This window comes from Clavelina lepadiformis, chromosome 8 (assembly GCF_947623445.1).
Source record: "Clavelina lepadiformis chromosome 8, kaClaLepa1.1, whole genome shotgun sequence".
Classification (NCBI taxonomy): Eukaryota; Metazoa; Chordata; class Ascidiacea; order Aplousobranchia; family Clavelinidae; genus Clavelina; species Clavelina lepadiformis.
In genome coordinates, this window is record NC_135247.1 from 2,850,233 (window position 1) to 2,865,779 (window position 15,547).

The 15,547-nt window shown below is 37.5% G+C and overlaps 1 protein-coding gene across 4 annotated transcripts; it reads right to left on the minus strand.

The window, feature by feature from the left end:
* Positions 1-143: 143 nt before the first annotated feature.
* Positions 144-13,702, minus strand: LOC143468319 (cytosolic phospholipase A2-like). Of its 4 annotated transcripts, none has more exons than XM_076965454.1 (21): positions 13,431-13,702; positions 6,008-6,042; positions 5,443-5,524; positions 5,049-5,203; positions 4,821-4,934; positions 4,643-4,680; positions 4,387-4,531; positions 4,117-4,253; positions 3,828-3,959; positions 3,631-3,724; positions 3,394-3,511; positions 3,041-3,177; positions 2,810-2,927; positions 2,600-2,708; positions 2,455-2,508; positions 2,193-2,352; positions 1,976-2,093; positions 1,656-1,837; positions 1,336-1,522; positions 1,029-1,180; positions 144-856 (listed from the first exon to the last, which is right to left on the minus strand). In XM_076965454.1, the coding sequence occupies exons 1-21, from the start codon at positions 13,642-13,644 to the stop codon at positions 689-691; spliced, it is 2,649 nt and encodes an 882-aa protein (XP_076821569.1). In that variant the 5' UTR covers positions 13,645-13,702; the 3' UTR covers positions 144-688. The 4 variants fall into 4 exon arrangements, with proteins under 4 accessions (XP_076821569.1, XP_076821568.1, XP_076821570.1 ...); XM_076965453.1 differs by lacking the exon at positions 13,431-13,702 and adding an exon at positions 11,818-12,541; XM_076965455.1 differs by lacking the exon at positions 13,431-13,702 and adding an exon at positions 9,121-9,815.
* Between the last annotated feature and the right edge of the window lie 1,845 nt (positions 13,703-15,547).

Sequence of the window (15,547 nt, forward strand, 5' to 3'; positions counted from 1 at the left end):
TTTTCTTTTAGAGCTGTTTTAGAGTGTGTTTGATGTCTAGAAAACCAATTTGCTCTTTGTAAATGGCCCTGACGTGACAGCGCAAAATTCGATGTTTCGCGTTGTCAAATTGTCAATATTCTAATTTTTTCAGCAGCATATGATCGCGTTGTAGCAGAATTTAATTGAAGAACAAATAGTGGGCAAACACAGCATGTGTGTGAACACATAAACCACAAGATCAGGAAATTATACCGCGGTGTAGAAAAGAATTTTTGTTCAAAGTCAAGCGCGCGCGGAAGCTACTCACAGCAGCCATTAAAATAGCACAACATTTTGCAACACACGTAAAAAATATTACAAAAGTAATTTTCAACGTCATTATGAGAAAAATAGTAACAAAGAAACACTATAGAATGATGGAGTTAAATTTTGAAAACCATATGCAAATCAACTTTGCCAAATTAGTCTGCAGGGAATGTTTATCCTGACGCAAAAAGACATAAACCAAAAATGGCACCTTACGTAACAGTTAAGATTGGTTTCCTGGTAAATTTTACCCCTCGCAAGATTGCCAGCCAACTTATAGGGCTGCTAGTTTGCACAGAATAACTTGAAAACAGACTTGCACATTGTGCTACGAAAGCGTCGTCAACACTGCTTCGATTGGATTTTGAAATTTGCAAAAACGGAACATCATGTTGGAACATCAATCCAGGTGAAAACTGCCTCCTGCATTCAGCAGATTCTTCTCTAAAGATCTCTTGTTCTTTTCGCTCAAATGAACCGAGTTTCTGACATCTTTTAGGGTAATTGAGCCCCTTATTTGGGACCTTCGGCGAAGGTTGGAGCAATTAATGATTTCCTCAATTATTGTCTGCAATAAACATATATATGGAATTCATAGGACTATCAGTAGCTTGTAAACCAAACTAATGTATCGTTTGCATACGGTGCTATACTAAATTGTTATGTGAGTAAAACCATACACGCTACGCTCATATGAAGCCGTATTTAATTGTACAGAGCTATGTGTAATTAATACTTACATCAATATGCAACAGTGTATTAAATTCCACCAAATCACGCAATCTATCAAACTCTTCATTTGCGTATTGAAAGTTGAAGGTTGAATACGGTGTTTTGGGTGCATCAAAAATGTCGAAATCACCGCTGGTGTCCCCGCGAGCTCTTGGCACTCCTAAAAGATTAATCGATTTTAATATACTTCAAAGCCAGCGTTTTAAGTACATGCGTTAGTTCGTTGTATACTTCGTGTCCTAAGTCGCCGAGACAAATATCTAAGAATTACGTAATTGCAGAAACGCTTAAGATAAGTTTTTGTTTATATTTTACCAGGTCTTTTAAACTTCCTAAACAGCACGTTGCACAAAACAAAATGAATGATGATCGGCGCTCTCTCGTCCTCTTCATCTCTGAACACGTAGCACTCTTTCATTCCTTCTCTTTCAAAAACACTTCGATCGATTTTCGGAAATGGAAGGTGATGCAGTTTCGCCCATTTCTCAGCCAGCAAGATTTCCTTTTTCAAAACAAAGAGTTCAACTTGCATGCGTTTCGCTGCAGTAAATTTGAATAAAAATCTTCTCTTTCATGCAAAAAACTTTGGACCACCAAAAAGATGAGCAAATTAAAAGGAATCTTCATTCACTTACCTTGAAAGGTTCGCTGTTGTCACTGTCTCTGCCGCTGAAATCAAAGGAAAGAATTAGATCTACCGTGCGTTGTGGTCTTAACATTGGCGGATAGGGCGAGTTGAACGTCAGACCAGCGTCAACCATATGAACTTTCTTTCTCTTCACTTCGATAGGTTCGTGTATCTTTTCGAATTCTCCAACTACACAAACATAATCAAATTTACTTAAGAACTGAATTGACTTCACGTGGTCAATTCGTAATGGATTATGCAGACTTAATCTTTTACATTACAGTCAACGATAGTTATTATTTTTTGTTTGTAAGATTTCTATGTCACCTTCAGCAATTGTATTGTTCTCATCAAAGGGGGTGAAAGGTGACAAGAGATAATAAGGTCGACTCAAAGATACTCCTCTCATGTAGTTTAAGATCTTTCCAGCTCGGTACTCTCTGGACTGAGTAACAAAAAAGTCGAAAAATGTATTGTGTCAACTAATGCAAAAACATCAACTTAACATTGCTTGTCATATATATGTCACAAGATGTTTTTCTACCTCTAATATATCAGTTCCGAAAACACTTCCTATTAAAGAGTTGAGAAACGAGCGCGAATGAGGCTTTTTCGGTTTTGGTTTTTCTTCAACCTCGTCAGGCTCCTCCATACTCCCGCCCCAATCTAACCATCTCATCATACCTGAGCGCCCATTGCTTTTGCTGTGAATCAAGATCAAAAATTAATTATCAGAAAAACTTGACAAGGTATAGATAAAAAATTTTTGTTTTGCACGGTAAAGTTGACGCTTATATGAGACCCACCATTTCTCGGGAGAGTTTGAACGTCCACCGAACCATGTCGTCCTTGTAAGTGGCCTGAAAATGACAAAGGCCATCGACTTTAGAAAATCGGTATTTGATATTTCTGTGCGTTGTTACAATGCAAAAAAGTCCGAAAGAAACTTACGGATGGGGGTTGGGTGGATTTTCGACTGCGTCATCATATTCCGAGTCAGTGTCGTCAGCAGTCTCGTCAGACGAGTCATCTCCGTCATCATTCGATTGCATACATTGCGCTTTAGATCAAAAATCGGACTTGAGCATTTTTCACACAACCATATCTAAAAGACACGCTGATTGTAGTTATTTGATAGTATTTAGCAATCCATCGACTAACTTAGCTCTTCTTGCATTTCTTGTCGAAAGTCGACAGCCTTTTTTATATTGTCAGCAATCCCGTGGCTCTTTTCAAGAAGTCTGTTGAAGAGAATAGAAAATGCGCTTCCCCACACACCCTGAAACGTGAAATTAAGCGTAAAGTAAAGCGTGCTCAACTTTAAAACAAGTAACTCTAAGATCATGTGATATCATTTCGTATCACGCAAGGCATTGGAGACTGTTATCTTACCATAAGAAAATGTAGTGGGCTTTCCTCGAACTGCTTGGCCAACACGCCCATGAAAAATTTACTGCCAAAGTGTTTGGTGTTCATGAACGTTCCATATTTTGCAATTCCTATCTCAAACGGACTGAATTCGACCCAGTCTGAAAAAAATAAACGCATATTGAAGCTTCTAAACATGCATTTCACAGCGGCCAGTCTTAACACTGGATTAGCAACGAAACGTATACATCCAAATAACGTATCTTAATTATTGCAAGATGTCTATCGAAGGCATTTCCAAACGTGTTAAGATAAACATGTCGTGCATACAGTTACGCATAATGAGGCATTTATACAACGAAAGCGCATAAGCGAACCGTGAAAAGTCATAGCGGATGTTTTTGGTCGCACATGTAAACACGTCATCATTGGCATTGGTGCACCACCATCTTTAATCTTGTTCTGAAAGTCAGACAGCTTTGCAGTTTGCATTTTCTGAACAAGAAAACACCTCCATGTTAGTTCAATTAGGTCACTTTCTTTTACCAATTATCAGAAATAAATTACCGGAATTGCCATATTTAGATTCAAATGTTCCAACCATTAAATATTACCTCGGCTCCCAATAGCGTCTGTCCAATGAGCATACCGAAAAAGTCTGTGAAAGTTACAGGTTGACCGGCTTTCATTTTGGCGTGAAGGCGATGACTGGAAAACGAATGATACCAAATTAAACCTCAGAATATTTTCACAGTTTTCAAACTAAAAAAAGTTAATGTGCGTACACGTTTGCTATATCTATCATCTTTACCTGTATCTCATAAGACATTCAGGGCGAAGCAACCAAAACGGGCTGTTTTCAATGAAATGTCTTATCTCGGCGTTCACCTCAGTTGGACCACGCACAGGAAAGTTTTCATGAGCATACAAGCATGCAAGATACCTTAAAGAAGAAATAGGAGAGGATTGTCAGTTTGGTTACAATTCTAAACCTTGTAATTTATCTCTGTAAGTTTATCAGTAAACTTAGTGCACCAATCTTTTGCGCTTCTTCACAAGCTCAATGAAGTATAATCAAGCCATTACGCTGTAACTCTTACCAGGATGAACCCGACAATCCGGTGAGGTACGTACAACAATCCAAGACTCCGGAATCATGCAGCGCCTTAATTGCTCCTGCGTAACCAGTCATAGCTCGAAATCCACCCCCAGAGCCCAAAACAGTTATTACAGGTGCCTGCAAGGGCAAAGGCAAACCATTTATTGCAAGAATAGACTCAGTGATTGAGCCCAAGTTGTGGATCCACAAGCAATGTGTGTCTATCACAGTCTATGGCGTACTTTTTAATTTATCTTAATTTCATTTTTACTTCTCTCATTGTTCGCGGTCCTCCAACGCGATTGTGTTTTTCGAGCAAAATTCTCATGGCCTTTAAAACTTTTGACTTTCTCGCTGAACGAAATGCCTTCTCCTCTTCGCATAATGCAAGACTTGATCGTAGGTTTGAATCATATCTAACAAATAATGGAAACTGTGTTTTAATGGTGTTCTGGTGCCATGTGCTTCAATCTTTTATTTTGTTTTCCGTTTCGTAAATAACAATTTCTAACGTATAATGGACTTACTTTACTTCTTTTCGAAACTCGATGTCCACCTCTGAAGTCTAGAATAGAAAGCAAGTGTGATTCTTTAGACAAGCTTTAGACATAATCATTTAGGCCTACTCATTCATTATAATTAATAAAATCATATTGATTGTAAATATCGCAAGTCTAACATCAACTAATCAGCATTTGAACTCACCTCATTAAAGCTGAAGGTGCGTAACACTGTCGTCTCAAGTGGAATCTTACCGATATCAAACTCCACCTTGCCAAGTATTTCATCCACCGAGTAATTCGAATCCATCAGGCTTATCTACAGCGAACGGCAAATACCTTTGTTAGATGTCGCGCTAGAGCACTAAAACCAACCTTTGTGAAACCAGACACCGCGTCTGCTATGAAAACTCCATTTAGTGCTTTAACTTACTTCAGCAATTATATTTTTCTCGTCACCAGTTGGTAGAAAGTAGGTTAAGGTTTCATCCCATTCTGGGTTCGGATTGTTGTCTACATGACTGGTTGCTTTTTTACCGTCAGGTGCGTTGTGAATATGGATTTCAATGTATGGGTCAGGAACGTCAACTGAAATATAACACAGCTCGTCAAAGCTTCAATAAATTGACTAAACTTTGCTACCATTTCAAGGTATTATGTCGCCTAATGTACGTGATTTCCGTTACACTGTTGAATGTGCCAAATGTCGGCTCACACAGAAATGCCTAAAGGAAATCAGTACAGTTACAGGATAAGAAATTCAATGTTTTCATTGATCAAACAGCAGCTAAGGTTGTGATTACATCAGAATGTTGCCATTTACTTACAAATATCACCGAAGAGCCCTTTTGATATGTTTCTTCCCCTTAAAACGCGAACTGTAAGTTGATGGCACGGGTCGTGTTTAACCTTCAAAGAGATACAACATATTTAGTAAAGTTTATAGGCCTACTTCACCACACACCACACTCTTAAGACTAAATCAGTTTAAGTGTGAACCTGATGCAAACCGCCAGCTGTTCATAAGAGCGATAAGATACTGCACAAAACAAACTTGGAAAGTTCCCACGATGATTTTATAAAAACCAGCATATATAACACAGGGAGAGAACGATTTCAAAAATGTAAGCAATTCGAAGTAACGCCTTTTATAAGATGCCTTTGAGATTGTATAGTTTGAACGTAAGCTGACACCCTTGCAATTTCCAGATATGTTTAGATTTTATGGAACGATAGTTGTGCTCAGTAGAAGATTTAAAAGTGACGAACAAACAGAACGACACATCCGAAAACACCTCCGGCCATAAAACAAATATTTGAAGTACGAAGTAATTACCCAGACAGGTCGTGTTAAAAGGTATCGACAAAAAAAAATCTTAGAATAGCTCTTACCTCAAAGAACTGGAAGGGATCGGTTTTGCTTCGCACTGAAAAAAAATCAGAAATTTTAGTTTTTTATAGTACTACCCACATAAAAGTAAAACAACACCCTGTGACGTAGAATATTTGTCGAATAGAATGGGAAAGTTATACACTGGAACGAAGGAGAAAGGTTATAAGAACTCAAATAGCTGCTACTTCCTCAGCTACAATCTATCAGGTTTAAGTTATTAAAAATAGTAAGAGATGAGTAAACAACAATCAGTAAATATCTCCACGAATTACCGACACGGCCCGGCCCCTAAAATAATTTTAGTTTGTGGACTTGACCATGTTAAATCATGCGGAAAAGAAAATTATTGAAAAGCAACTTCACCTCATGTATAGCAACACGTTATTGGCTCCGAAAACACGCCACTTGGTTGAAGAAAAAAAAATTTCCAGTTCAAGATCTACGGCGCACACGTCGTTTTATTACGTAATGATTTGCGAAAACATTTCACTTCAAAGCAAGAATTTATTCTGTGTGCGTCACAAAAGGAGAACCTCAATGTATTTTCTACTTACAGAGAAGTTTGTCTGAGATGACTATACCCAGGGTTACCACTCCGTGTTTATTTCTAGGATTTGTGCTTATTTTCAAGTACAGTGTCTTAGAAAATACTAATGTGCTTATTTCTAAGAAATGTGCTTATTTTTGTCTTATTTTTTAGGGCAGAGGTTCTTACTTTGGGCATTTCGCCCCCTTTTGTATACCATTCTGTACCAAAGAGATACCAAAATTAAGAACATGCAAATAATGTCTCGTTTTTTTTAGTAACGTTGATTGCCTTCTGCTGCTGTGCACTGTTTAAGGTAGTATTCTTTTTTCGTTTACTTGTCGTCCTTATTTTTGAGTACAGACCGATGGCAACCCTGCTATCGCGTGATATGGGAAAAACATTTGCTTTGGAGTACTGTGAACGTACATGTTTTGCCAATATACTTTCGGTTATAAGCTTGTTCGCACGATTTTGTATGAACCTTCGGACGCCTTTGTTGTGCTGGTGATCGAAAAAAGCTTGACTATTATATTCAACCAAATGCGTGTTGCGCGTGACGGGACTGTTGTTTGTGTTTTGGTAAATTCAACGGAAACGTTAAATCTTTTGCTCGTTGTCGTGATGCCGATATCTACGAGCAGGCAAGACTAGACAACAAGCATGTTAAAATCTTTGGTGCTTTCTATTTCTAGCGGCTTTTTTCTAAGTAAGAAATGCATATTTCCAGCAGGATAGTAAACGTTGTTACAGCAAACGTTACTTTTCCCTGTTTTTTCTTCTTCGTTTTTATCTCTTCCTTCCAATTCAGTGTCAAAAATGTTTCAAGGGGAAACGAAGCATTTTATGTGGCTACGTTTACAAATATGAGGCTTGTAAATGCGTCACGTAATGGTACGAATAAGCATAACCAAAGGCAGCCGCTTCCAACCGTGCTTATTCTATAATAATGTGGTGATAGAGTACAATGCGAGTATTTCTCGACAGGTATGAGGACAACAAATCCTCGACATGGCAATATAACTGCGTTACGATTATACGAAATTACCAACACGCCTAGTCTTAAATTCATGGTTTTGTATCCTTAGGCTGACCCTATTATAGCCTCTCCTTAAATTATACAGGTTTTTAAACATTTGTTTGGTCGCTTTATTCAATTCGAATGATTTAACAACACGTTTTAGCTGCATTTGTTGTATCATTGCTTAATGATTCAGCGGTATAAGTCACTTTTTGTTTAAATAAACTTATAAACTCTACATGCAAACAATTCATAGAATTCATCTACTACATGGCAACAACTTCTGTTGAGGTTGATTGTAGGGTATCGAAATATTTATTCTCAAACTGAGGGGCACAATTGTAAAAACAAAACAAGAAAAAGTCAAATCAAGGTTAAAAAACGATGACCTACAAACATTACCGATCACTGCTTGCATACATTCTAATCTTTACCGATTTCATTCAATTCTAAAGAGTTTTGTTATATTTCTATCAGAAATGTTGCTGTGTCTAGGACGATTTTACTGGTAACTTAGTTTTCCGATGTTTGCTCAACTTAGCCTTTGCACGGCATAAACAGGACGATGATTCTTCATCGCACGGCAACTGGTAACCGAGCTTATCTGTGCAAATTTTCCAGCGAATGCATTTTCATCTGTTTTTACAAGTTCACACGATTTTTCCAGCACACTTCCCAGAATTGAACAGTTAATGCAAAGTACTGTTATTATGATGTATCACGTTATTGTAGTATAACAGTGAACATATTATTATAACGGAGAAAACTGCTCTACACAAAACGGCCCTTGCATTGTACAACTTCCAGTTACAGTGCCCAAAACTCACTCAACGGTTTTAAACTTACGAAATAAAAGATTGACATTTTTTGAATATTCTGCAGATCTCTTGCGCAGTTCGTCCAATGGATTGGCAACTCTAAAACTCATTTTCTCAATAAACAGCTCTAACACGACTACTAACCACGACTTAACTCAGCAAATGTTGCAATCTTTCTAATCAACTCGCTGCATGTAAGCTGCGGCTAATTAAGTCAATCGTTCAACTTACACCAAACAATTTCCTTTTTCGTGGTGCATAGCTCTTTAGACAATAAAGTGACGCAATTATCAAGCTTCCTGAAATAGTTAGGGAAATATTTTCTTTAGACACGCCGCTACTTATTTTCGTTATGATCGTTAAAAGCAAACTGCCTCTAGAACGCAGTTAGACGCCTTGAATACATGTATATAGCTTACGGGAGCGGTGATTCGTGAATACGCAGCAGTGACAGTTTTTGACATGCTTCAGGCTATAATATAACTACCACGTGGCCGGCTTGCGCACGCTTCAGTAATAACTCACATTGTGATTGACTAGAGACTGAATAATCCTCGGTCACTGGTTTATCTGGCTTTACTCTCTTTTCGAGGGATGCTTCTTCAAAACGGTTTAGAAGAAACCGTTTAGTTCAATTTTGCCAACGCAGTAAGAAGACTTACACTTCAAATTTTGCAAGTTCTTTTTATATTTATCGACTGCATTCGATTTAATTTACAACAAAACAAGTCAAAATACTTTACTTACAGAGAGAGTTTTTACCATCTGGTAAAGTCAGACCATATTCATAAACTGCCTCTTGCTTAGTCAAACGTCTGGTCAGCAATTTAGCCATAGGCATGTTTGTCAAATCAGCTACACCTTTAGCACTGCACCGCACCAAAAGCTTTCCAGAGATAGGACGCAGTGTAATAACCACTATCAGATGACACCCAAGCGCATTTATACGAAGGTTTCCAAGTCATAAAAAGACACTATACACATCCTGTGCTTGAAAGATCTTATACAAATATTCTCCTAAAAGACCAATGGGAAATTTCCCAGCTGTATCCTGAATAGTTCAAATATTTACAAAGTTATACCCCTTACGTAGCTTTTGCGGTAAGTTGATATTGAATTTGATTATAGAAACTGATGTTATAACATTGTTAAGCTTATTCATTTCAAATAAAACGACAAGCTAAATGCAAACGTTCTACTTGTGAACCTCTCCTGTCAACCTGTAACCAATTCTTGAGATATGATGTACTTGGTAGACGCTTATCTCTTGAGTACAACAATAAAATTGTATGCCATCCATCGTTACATGGCACACACGTTTGTTTATGGCCAGTTTAATCGAATGTCAACCGATTGTCAAACTGTGACAAATCTTTTGTCGTCTGGAAAAAGCTTCAGGGCAATACCACAGCCTTAAGTTAAGAAATATTACGATTGTTTCTCGCTGCAAGAACTAGCTGATGATTCGAAACCACCACATCGTCAATGAGCGCTTAATCACAAACAGCTTAAACTCACACACAGGCTGTTGAACCGGCCGTGCTAAGTTGAGTCATTAACTTTGCTGTAAACAGGAAACTGTATTATACATATATGGGAATGAAGCTGTGAATAGAAAGTGAAAATACAGTTTTTGATAGTAGCCATAAAATTTTGTTTGGTTATTTATAACGATTGCCGCGAGATGGTATTGAGTGACGTCATAACTTGTTAGATCGTAATAAAGTAAAGTCAGGCCGTTACACTCTTTCCTAAGCGTGGCCGGGTGGTAATAAGTGTTTTCAAACAGAGCTCAAAACCAATGCAATTACGGTCTACTCAAACTGCTTCCGCCTAAAATCCATCATTATAACAGTTCAAAGCGTGTTGATTTAAGTAAACAGGCTATGAATGACAATGGGTTGTATTATATTATTAGTTCAGACATCATTTAAATTTCCTAAAAGTAAAAGTGCAAACACAGGCGGTATTCCCCATTGTTATAAATATCAATTTCCTCCATGCTAATATTGAACGATAAACGCTAAATAACCATGTTGTTGTGTTGTTTGCTGTGATAATGAACAATTACAGTTTGTACCATATTTAATGGAAAAAATATTTCGTAATTGTGATACCGAATATCTTCAAAAAAAGAAATCTCCTAACCACCAACATTCTGTGCATAGTACATTTACGTACATACAGTACATACATTTACGTGCAGAGTTTGCAGTTAATAAGCGATTATCGTGTGACTATTGTCAACCTCTGTGTAATACCCACAGCGTTAATATACACTGAAAAATGCTGTGTATTTTCGTTGATTTTACCGTATTTGACGTTAATTTTCTTCTACTGGCCATAACTATAAAGCATTTTGTCCCTTGTTGTTAAATCGGCTGCAAAACTGTCAAGTCTTCAGATTTCATTTAAAACACTGTATAACCTTTTTGGTTGAACCAACCAAATTAAAATTTTGTTAAATGTGAAAGCGTATGGACGTCATTAAAACTCATGGAAACTGCAAATTGACCGAAACTGATCGTTTTGTTGATAAATGTGCAAATTATAATTAGCGCTTACATCAGTCCGACTTTAAGTTTTGCACGTGTTGACTTTTAAACTGCCTTTTTCCATGTGTAATTCTACTATTCGAACTTCAATGCATACACGTGGAGACTGTTGGAGATACTTGTCAAAAGCGTACAGTTATTGTTAACCCATATTTTGGTCAAAATTCAATAAAAAACGACACAAAACGTAAACCCCCTTTTTCACAAAAACAAGCCAAGCGAGATAACCAGTTAAATTGAATTGAGCGGCAGTGGCAGTCAGCCGTGCATTTTAACAACAGCTCCGTCTCTTCGCTTCGAAATGTTAACAAATATATCAAAGTTATACTCTTCTAACTGAGCCTTCATCAACTAACTTCAATCCCCGCAGACCCAGTTCATTAATTATTTACGCTGATGTCGCTTCCGGCTTTAGGTTCGTGCCTTAACGTCGTGCACCATCATGCTACACTAAAAACGGATATAAATTTTAGTTGCTTGCGGTCTATATAGGAAGTAATTCAAAAAAATGTTGCGTGACTATTACATCACCCCATAAACTTTACTACATAATTTACTGTTTGGAATTTGATAATGTAATGTTATTTTTTAATAATGCAAATGACGCAAGAATGAACAAACCATTGCGCTTAAAATAGTTCATATTGAACTTTTAGACTTCGCACCCTGTAAAACGTAGAAAATTAATTTAAATAAAAAAGGATAAAACGGAAAGTTGATGCGGAGAAAATATGTTTTGAAAGTTAATGCGAAACTGTTAATGAAATCTAGCGATCAACGCAGCCACAAAAACCAATGTACTTAAGAGGTTTACTTTAGATAATGTGGAGTCTCAAACACACGTGCGCATGACCGGAGGCTCAATATTCTATTATTTATCAACAAATACCTCTTCCATTGCGCAGCGGTGGTTCGCTGCTGACAGTTAGCGAAGACAAATCACCAGCTAGGTGGGCTTGGGCATCAAAATAGTCAGCATCATCCAGACTGTCTTGCGTCAAATTCGTTGCTGTTCGTCTGCTCGATTGCATTTTATCGCTTGTCTTTTCGCCGCCATTCTCGAGAGATTCCACTAAAGTTTGTTCGAAATTTCCTTCACTGGATGTTAGAGTCACTTGTACCGGACTATTCGGAACTTCGTTTTCGCCCGCTCCGTCTTCTTTTGTAAGGTCTTGCGTACTGTCATATAGTCTTCTACTTTTACTAGAGAGTTTTGGGCTTTTTCGTCGAATTGCTGGCTTCCGTCCAGGAACTAGCGCTTCCCCGTCTACTGGCTCCAGAACTTTTGCTGCTTCTTCGTTAGTCATGATCGCTGCGTTCACTACGCACTCACCTCTCCCAAATTGAAAAAGTGATTCGCTTCGTTCGTAATGTGACAAAATTTTTCGTCGCCGTACTAAGAGCTCGACTTGAAGCGGTGTTCGCGAAGAAGGCGAATTCACCGAAGCCAATGAAGCGATTGAGTTCCCGATACAGAAATCAACGAAAACTTCAAAATATCAGAACCCGAGTAGACATTTTTTGATCGTCACGAACGTAACCGGAATAATGGTCGCCGTAAAAGAGAACAAAACTAACAAGGTCTCACAACAAAAGCAAGAGGTCGTCCGGATCCGATCCTTTGAGTCAACAAAACACTCGAAATTTCTCTTTCCTACCATCTCCTAGTCAATAACTTTTACCAGCTACAAACCTTTTTGTGTTTCTTCTTAGATCGCATCTGCTACTTTGCTCCATTTCATATTAAAAAAGCAATATGCTCAAGGCAATTCATAACAACATTATTATACTACCTACTATATAATCAAGGCTTACTCTTTCTTTAAGGTTTGCTTTGAATCACTTTGTTTAGTTTGGTTGGTTGTGTTTAATCCTATAGTAATAATGGCTCTCTTTAGCATCTGATGTTAAACCAGTGAAGTCTCTCTCCATACAACGACGGTTTTTATAAGTTTTAGTTGCACTTGCTGCGTGTTCTTGATTTGAGCAAAGCCACGGTTTTCATATATGTTTCATGTTAAGAGGAGAACATGTAATGAACCATGTGCCGAATGATTAATTGAATCACGATATTTATCTCACTGTGAAGATATGTACTTATAGAAGACAGTAGATGTTCACTCCTTGTATTGGTCTAAGAATCGAAGCGGTTGACAAATGGGTCGTGACACATAAAACTAAACTACAAGTCTAAGAGCGAAACAATAGAACCCCCTCTCGTTGCAAATAGAACGTGTCCATCACAGACAAAACGTAACGTCTTTCCGTTTGTTACATTGTCTAGTAACCTCAAAAAAATTCTGCATGACGTCTTTTGGTCGTATGTTTTATTGTGTATGTTGTTATGTCGGTTTGCAATGAAATATCGGCTTAAGATAATGCTTTAACAAAAAAGGAGCAAATGTGTTAAAAAAAACAGACATATTCCTTTCCCAGTATTCAACAATACATTATAGAAATCTACTCCAACGCCATAAGTATAAAGTCAGCAAACAACTTTACCTCTGTTTAGCCTGCCAAAGGTTTTTCCCTTCAGCAGCGCAGTTGTTGACACAGAATGGACGAAGCGTGACCTCCGTTGCTTTACCGGATCTATGTATTCCGTTTTAGTATTGTCCTTCTCGAACACGACATCTAGCGGAGCGCTATATTTATCCGAATTCCCATATGCTTCGTCACAAATGTAGTCGTAATCGAAACTTACAGATTTCTTCATGGTGCAGCTCAAACAGAAGCTATTTTAAACTTAAATAAAATAATGTAAAAAAATGTCGGATCACGTTTCTTGACAAATTTGAAATTAGATAAAAACAGAAATTATTCCGTTTTTATAGACTTTCAACACTATAAAAAGCCAGCATAATCTGCAGACCATGCATTTATGAAGGTAGACGTCTATAGTTCTTTCTCTGAAATAAGCCATCACCATTTTCCAAACGCAGTAATGACCGGGTGTTTTAAACTAAATTAACTAATAAACGAATGTAATAAAACTAAAACCAGACTAATAACAATGTTATTACAACCCTGAAGTCGACTGTGAAATCACGTTATAATTACTTAATAGCCCTTCCTTAGAATTGTAGCTGCTTGAATACCACCGGCCTTCTATAACGTAGTTTATACTACATATTACCTTCCGGGCATAACAAGATTCCCTGATAGCTTAGCGAGTTGCCGCAGATAGCTAAACATTATGTTTTTGTATCCGGGTTAATTATATTTTATCGCCCTTTAAGTTACCCTATAGCTAAGCGTAACTTGAACCAACGTCAAAAGAATTTAGCGATCAAGACGAAGTGAAGATAAACTAGAATCTCCAAGTACATTTTACCTGTTATCAATACACAATAAAAGAATGACGAAAACTGCCTGCTCTATAAGTATACTGCATGCTAGCAATGAGAGAACATTTGATTGTTATGCACCACTTCACTGAGAACCCGTGACATATCAAAAACGTTTACACACGAAGATATATTTAGATTTAGATTTAGAACTTATTGCATTGTGATACATATTTCAATTAACCGGCCTTAGCGTAAGTTATGATTAAGACCATCTTGTAATGGTCTTTTACAACCTTATTTGTAAAGTCAATCGTAATTAATTACATTAAGCTTCTCTAGACATAGCCTTATAAACGATATGTTTTGCAGTTATGTAATACGCTCACTCACGTGGATAATTATTTGTAATAGCAGGTGCGTATAAATGTTTAACAGTATAGAACTACGTTCTCCATCAATTGAACAAACCTTAAGATAAAATTGGCTACCGCAGAAAACAACTTTTTTCAGATCATTGTACTACTTGTCGTATATGTAGAGTCTAACTCTAGCCTTTGATGTAACTCTCTTCATTTATTTGAGAAGTCAATAAGCTGAACATTTATTCCACAACATTTGGGCACATTACGCTTTTGTGAGTTTCGTAAAGTGCCTTATCCTCTGGGAGCCTTCTGACCTCAAGGCCGCCTATCACGCGTTTTGAAGGAATCGCATCACATTTCAGTTTGTGGTATGTTGATGTCACGAAATAAAACTCGTTTATTTCCGGTGCCACTTTACTCTCGGAAACTCGTTTTCTTGGAATCAATCTGAACTGCGTTTCTTCTGTAAAAATAACACGTATGTAATGTAACACCTAAACCCATTCTCCTCTCTTTCATTGTATTGAAATCGACCACCCTGGTTAAAACGCCAACAGTGACGAGAAACAGTCACTACTTGTCAGAGAAACAAACTTTTCTTCAAATCAAACGTGAAGAAGTAGGAATATTGCTTCGGGCTTAGTTATGTCGTCGCCTTTTTCATTTATAAACACTTCGTTCTCTCATGCTGTCAACTTGAATCAAAAAGGAAGTTATTTCTGTTGCGTTGGCGCGACTGATAGCAGACGATATTCCGGCTATTCACACAAGTCTAAATTATACGTCTCAATGTATTTTAGAAACAGGGTTGAGACTGCCAGCGTCTACTATAGCATTGCCTAAAACAGAAACGTAGCACTTGAGTTATTTACAATAACTTTAATATGACACATGACGTCTAAATTTATCAACGCTTAGCAGTTCGTCATTGCGTAACCGCTTTGTAGATCAGTTGACTAACTTACTT

What these genes read in the sequence shown, in the direction of transcription:
- LOC143468319 (XM_076965453.1), bottom strand. Translation starts at nt 12,235, where the DNA reads ATGACTAACGAAGAAGCAGCAAAAGTTCTGGAGCCAGTAGACGGGGAA. An exon ending in GAATGTCTTATGAGATACAG is followed by an intron (nt 3,725 to 3,827) that starts GTAAAGATGATA and finishes TTCGTTTTCCAG; the next exon opens with TCATCGCCTTCACGCCAAAA. An exon ending in ACAACAGCGAACCTTTCAAG is followed by an intron (nt 1,523 to 1,655) that starts GTAAGTGAATGA and finishes GTTTTGAAAAAG; the next exon opens with GAAATCTTGCTGGCTGAGAA.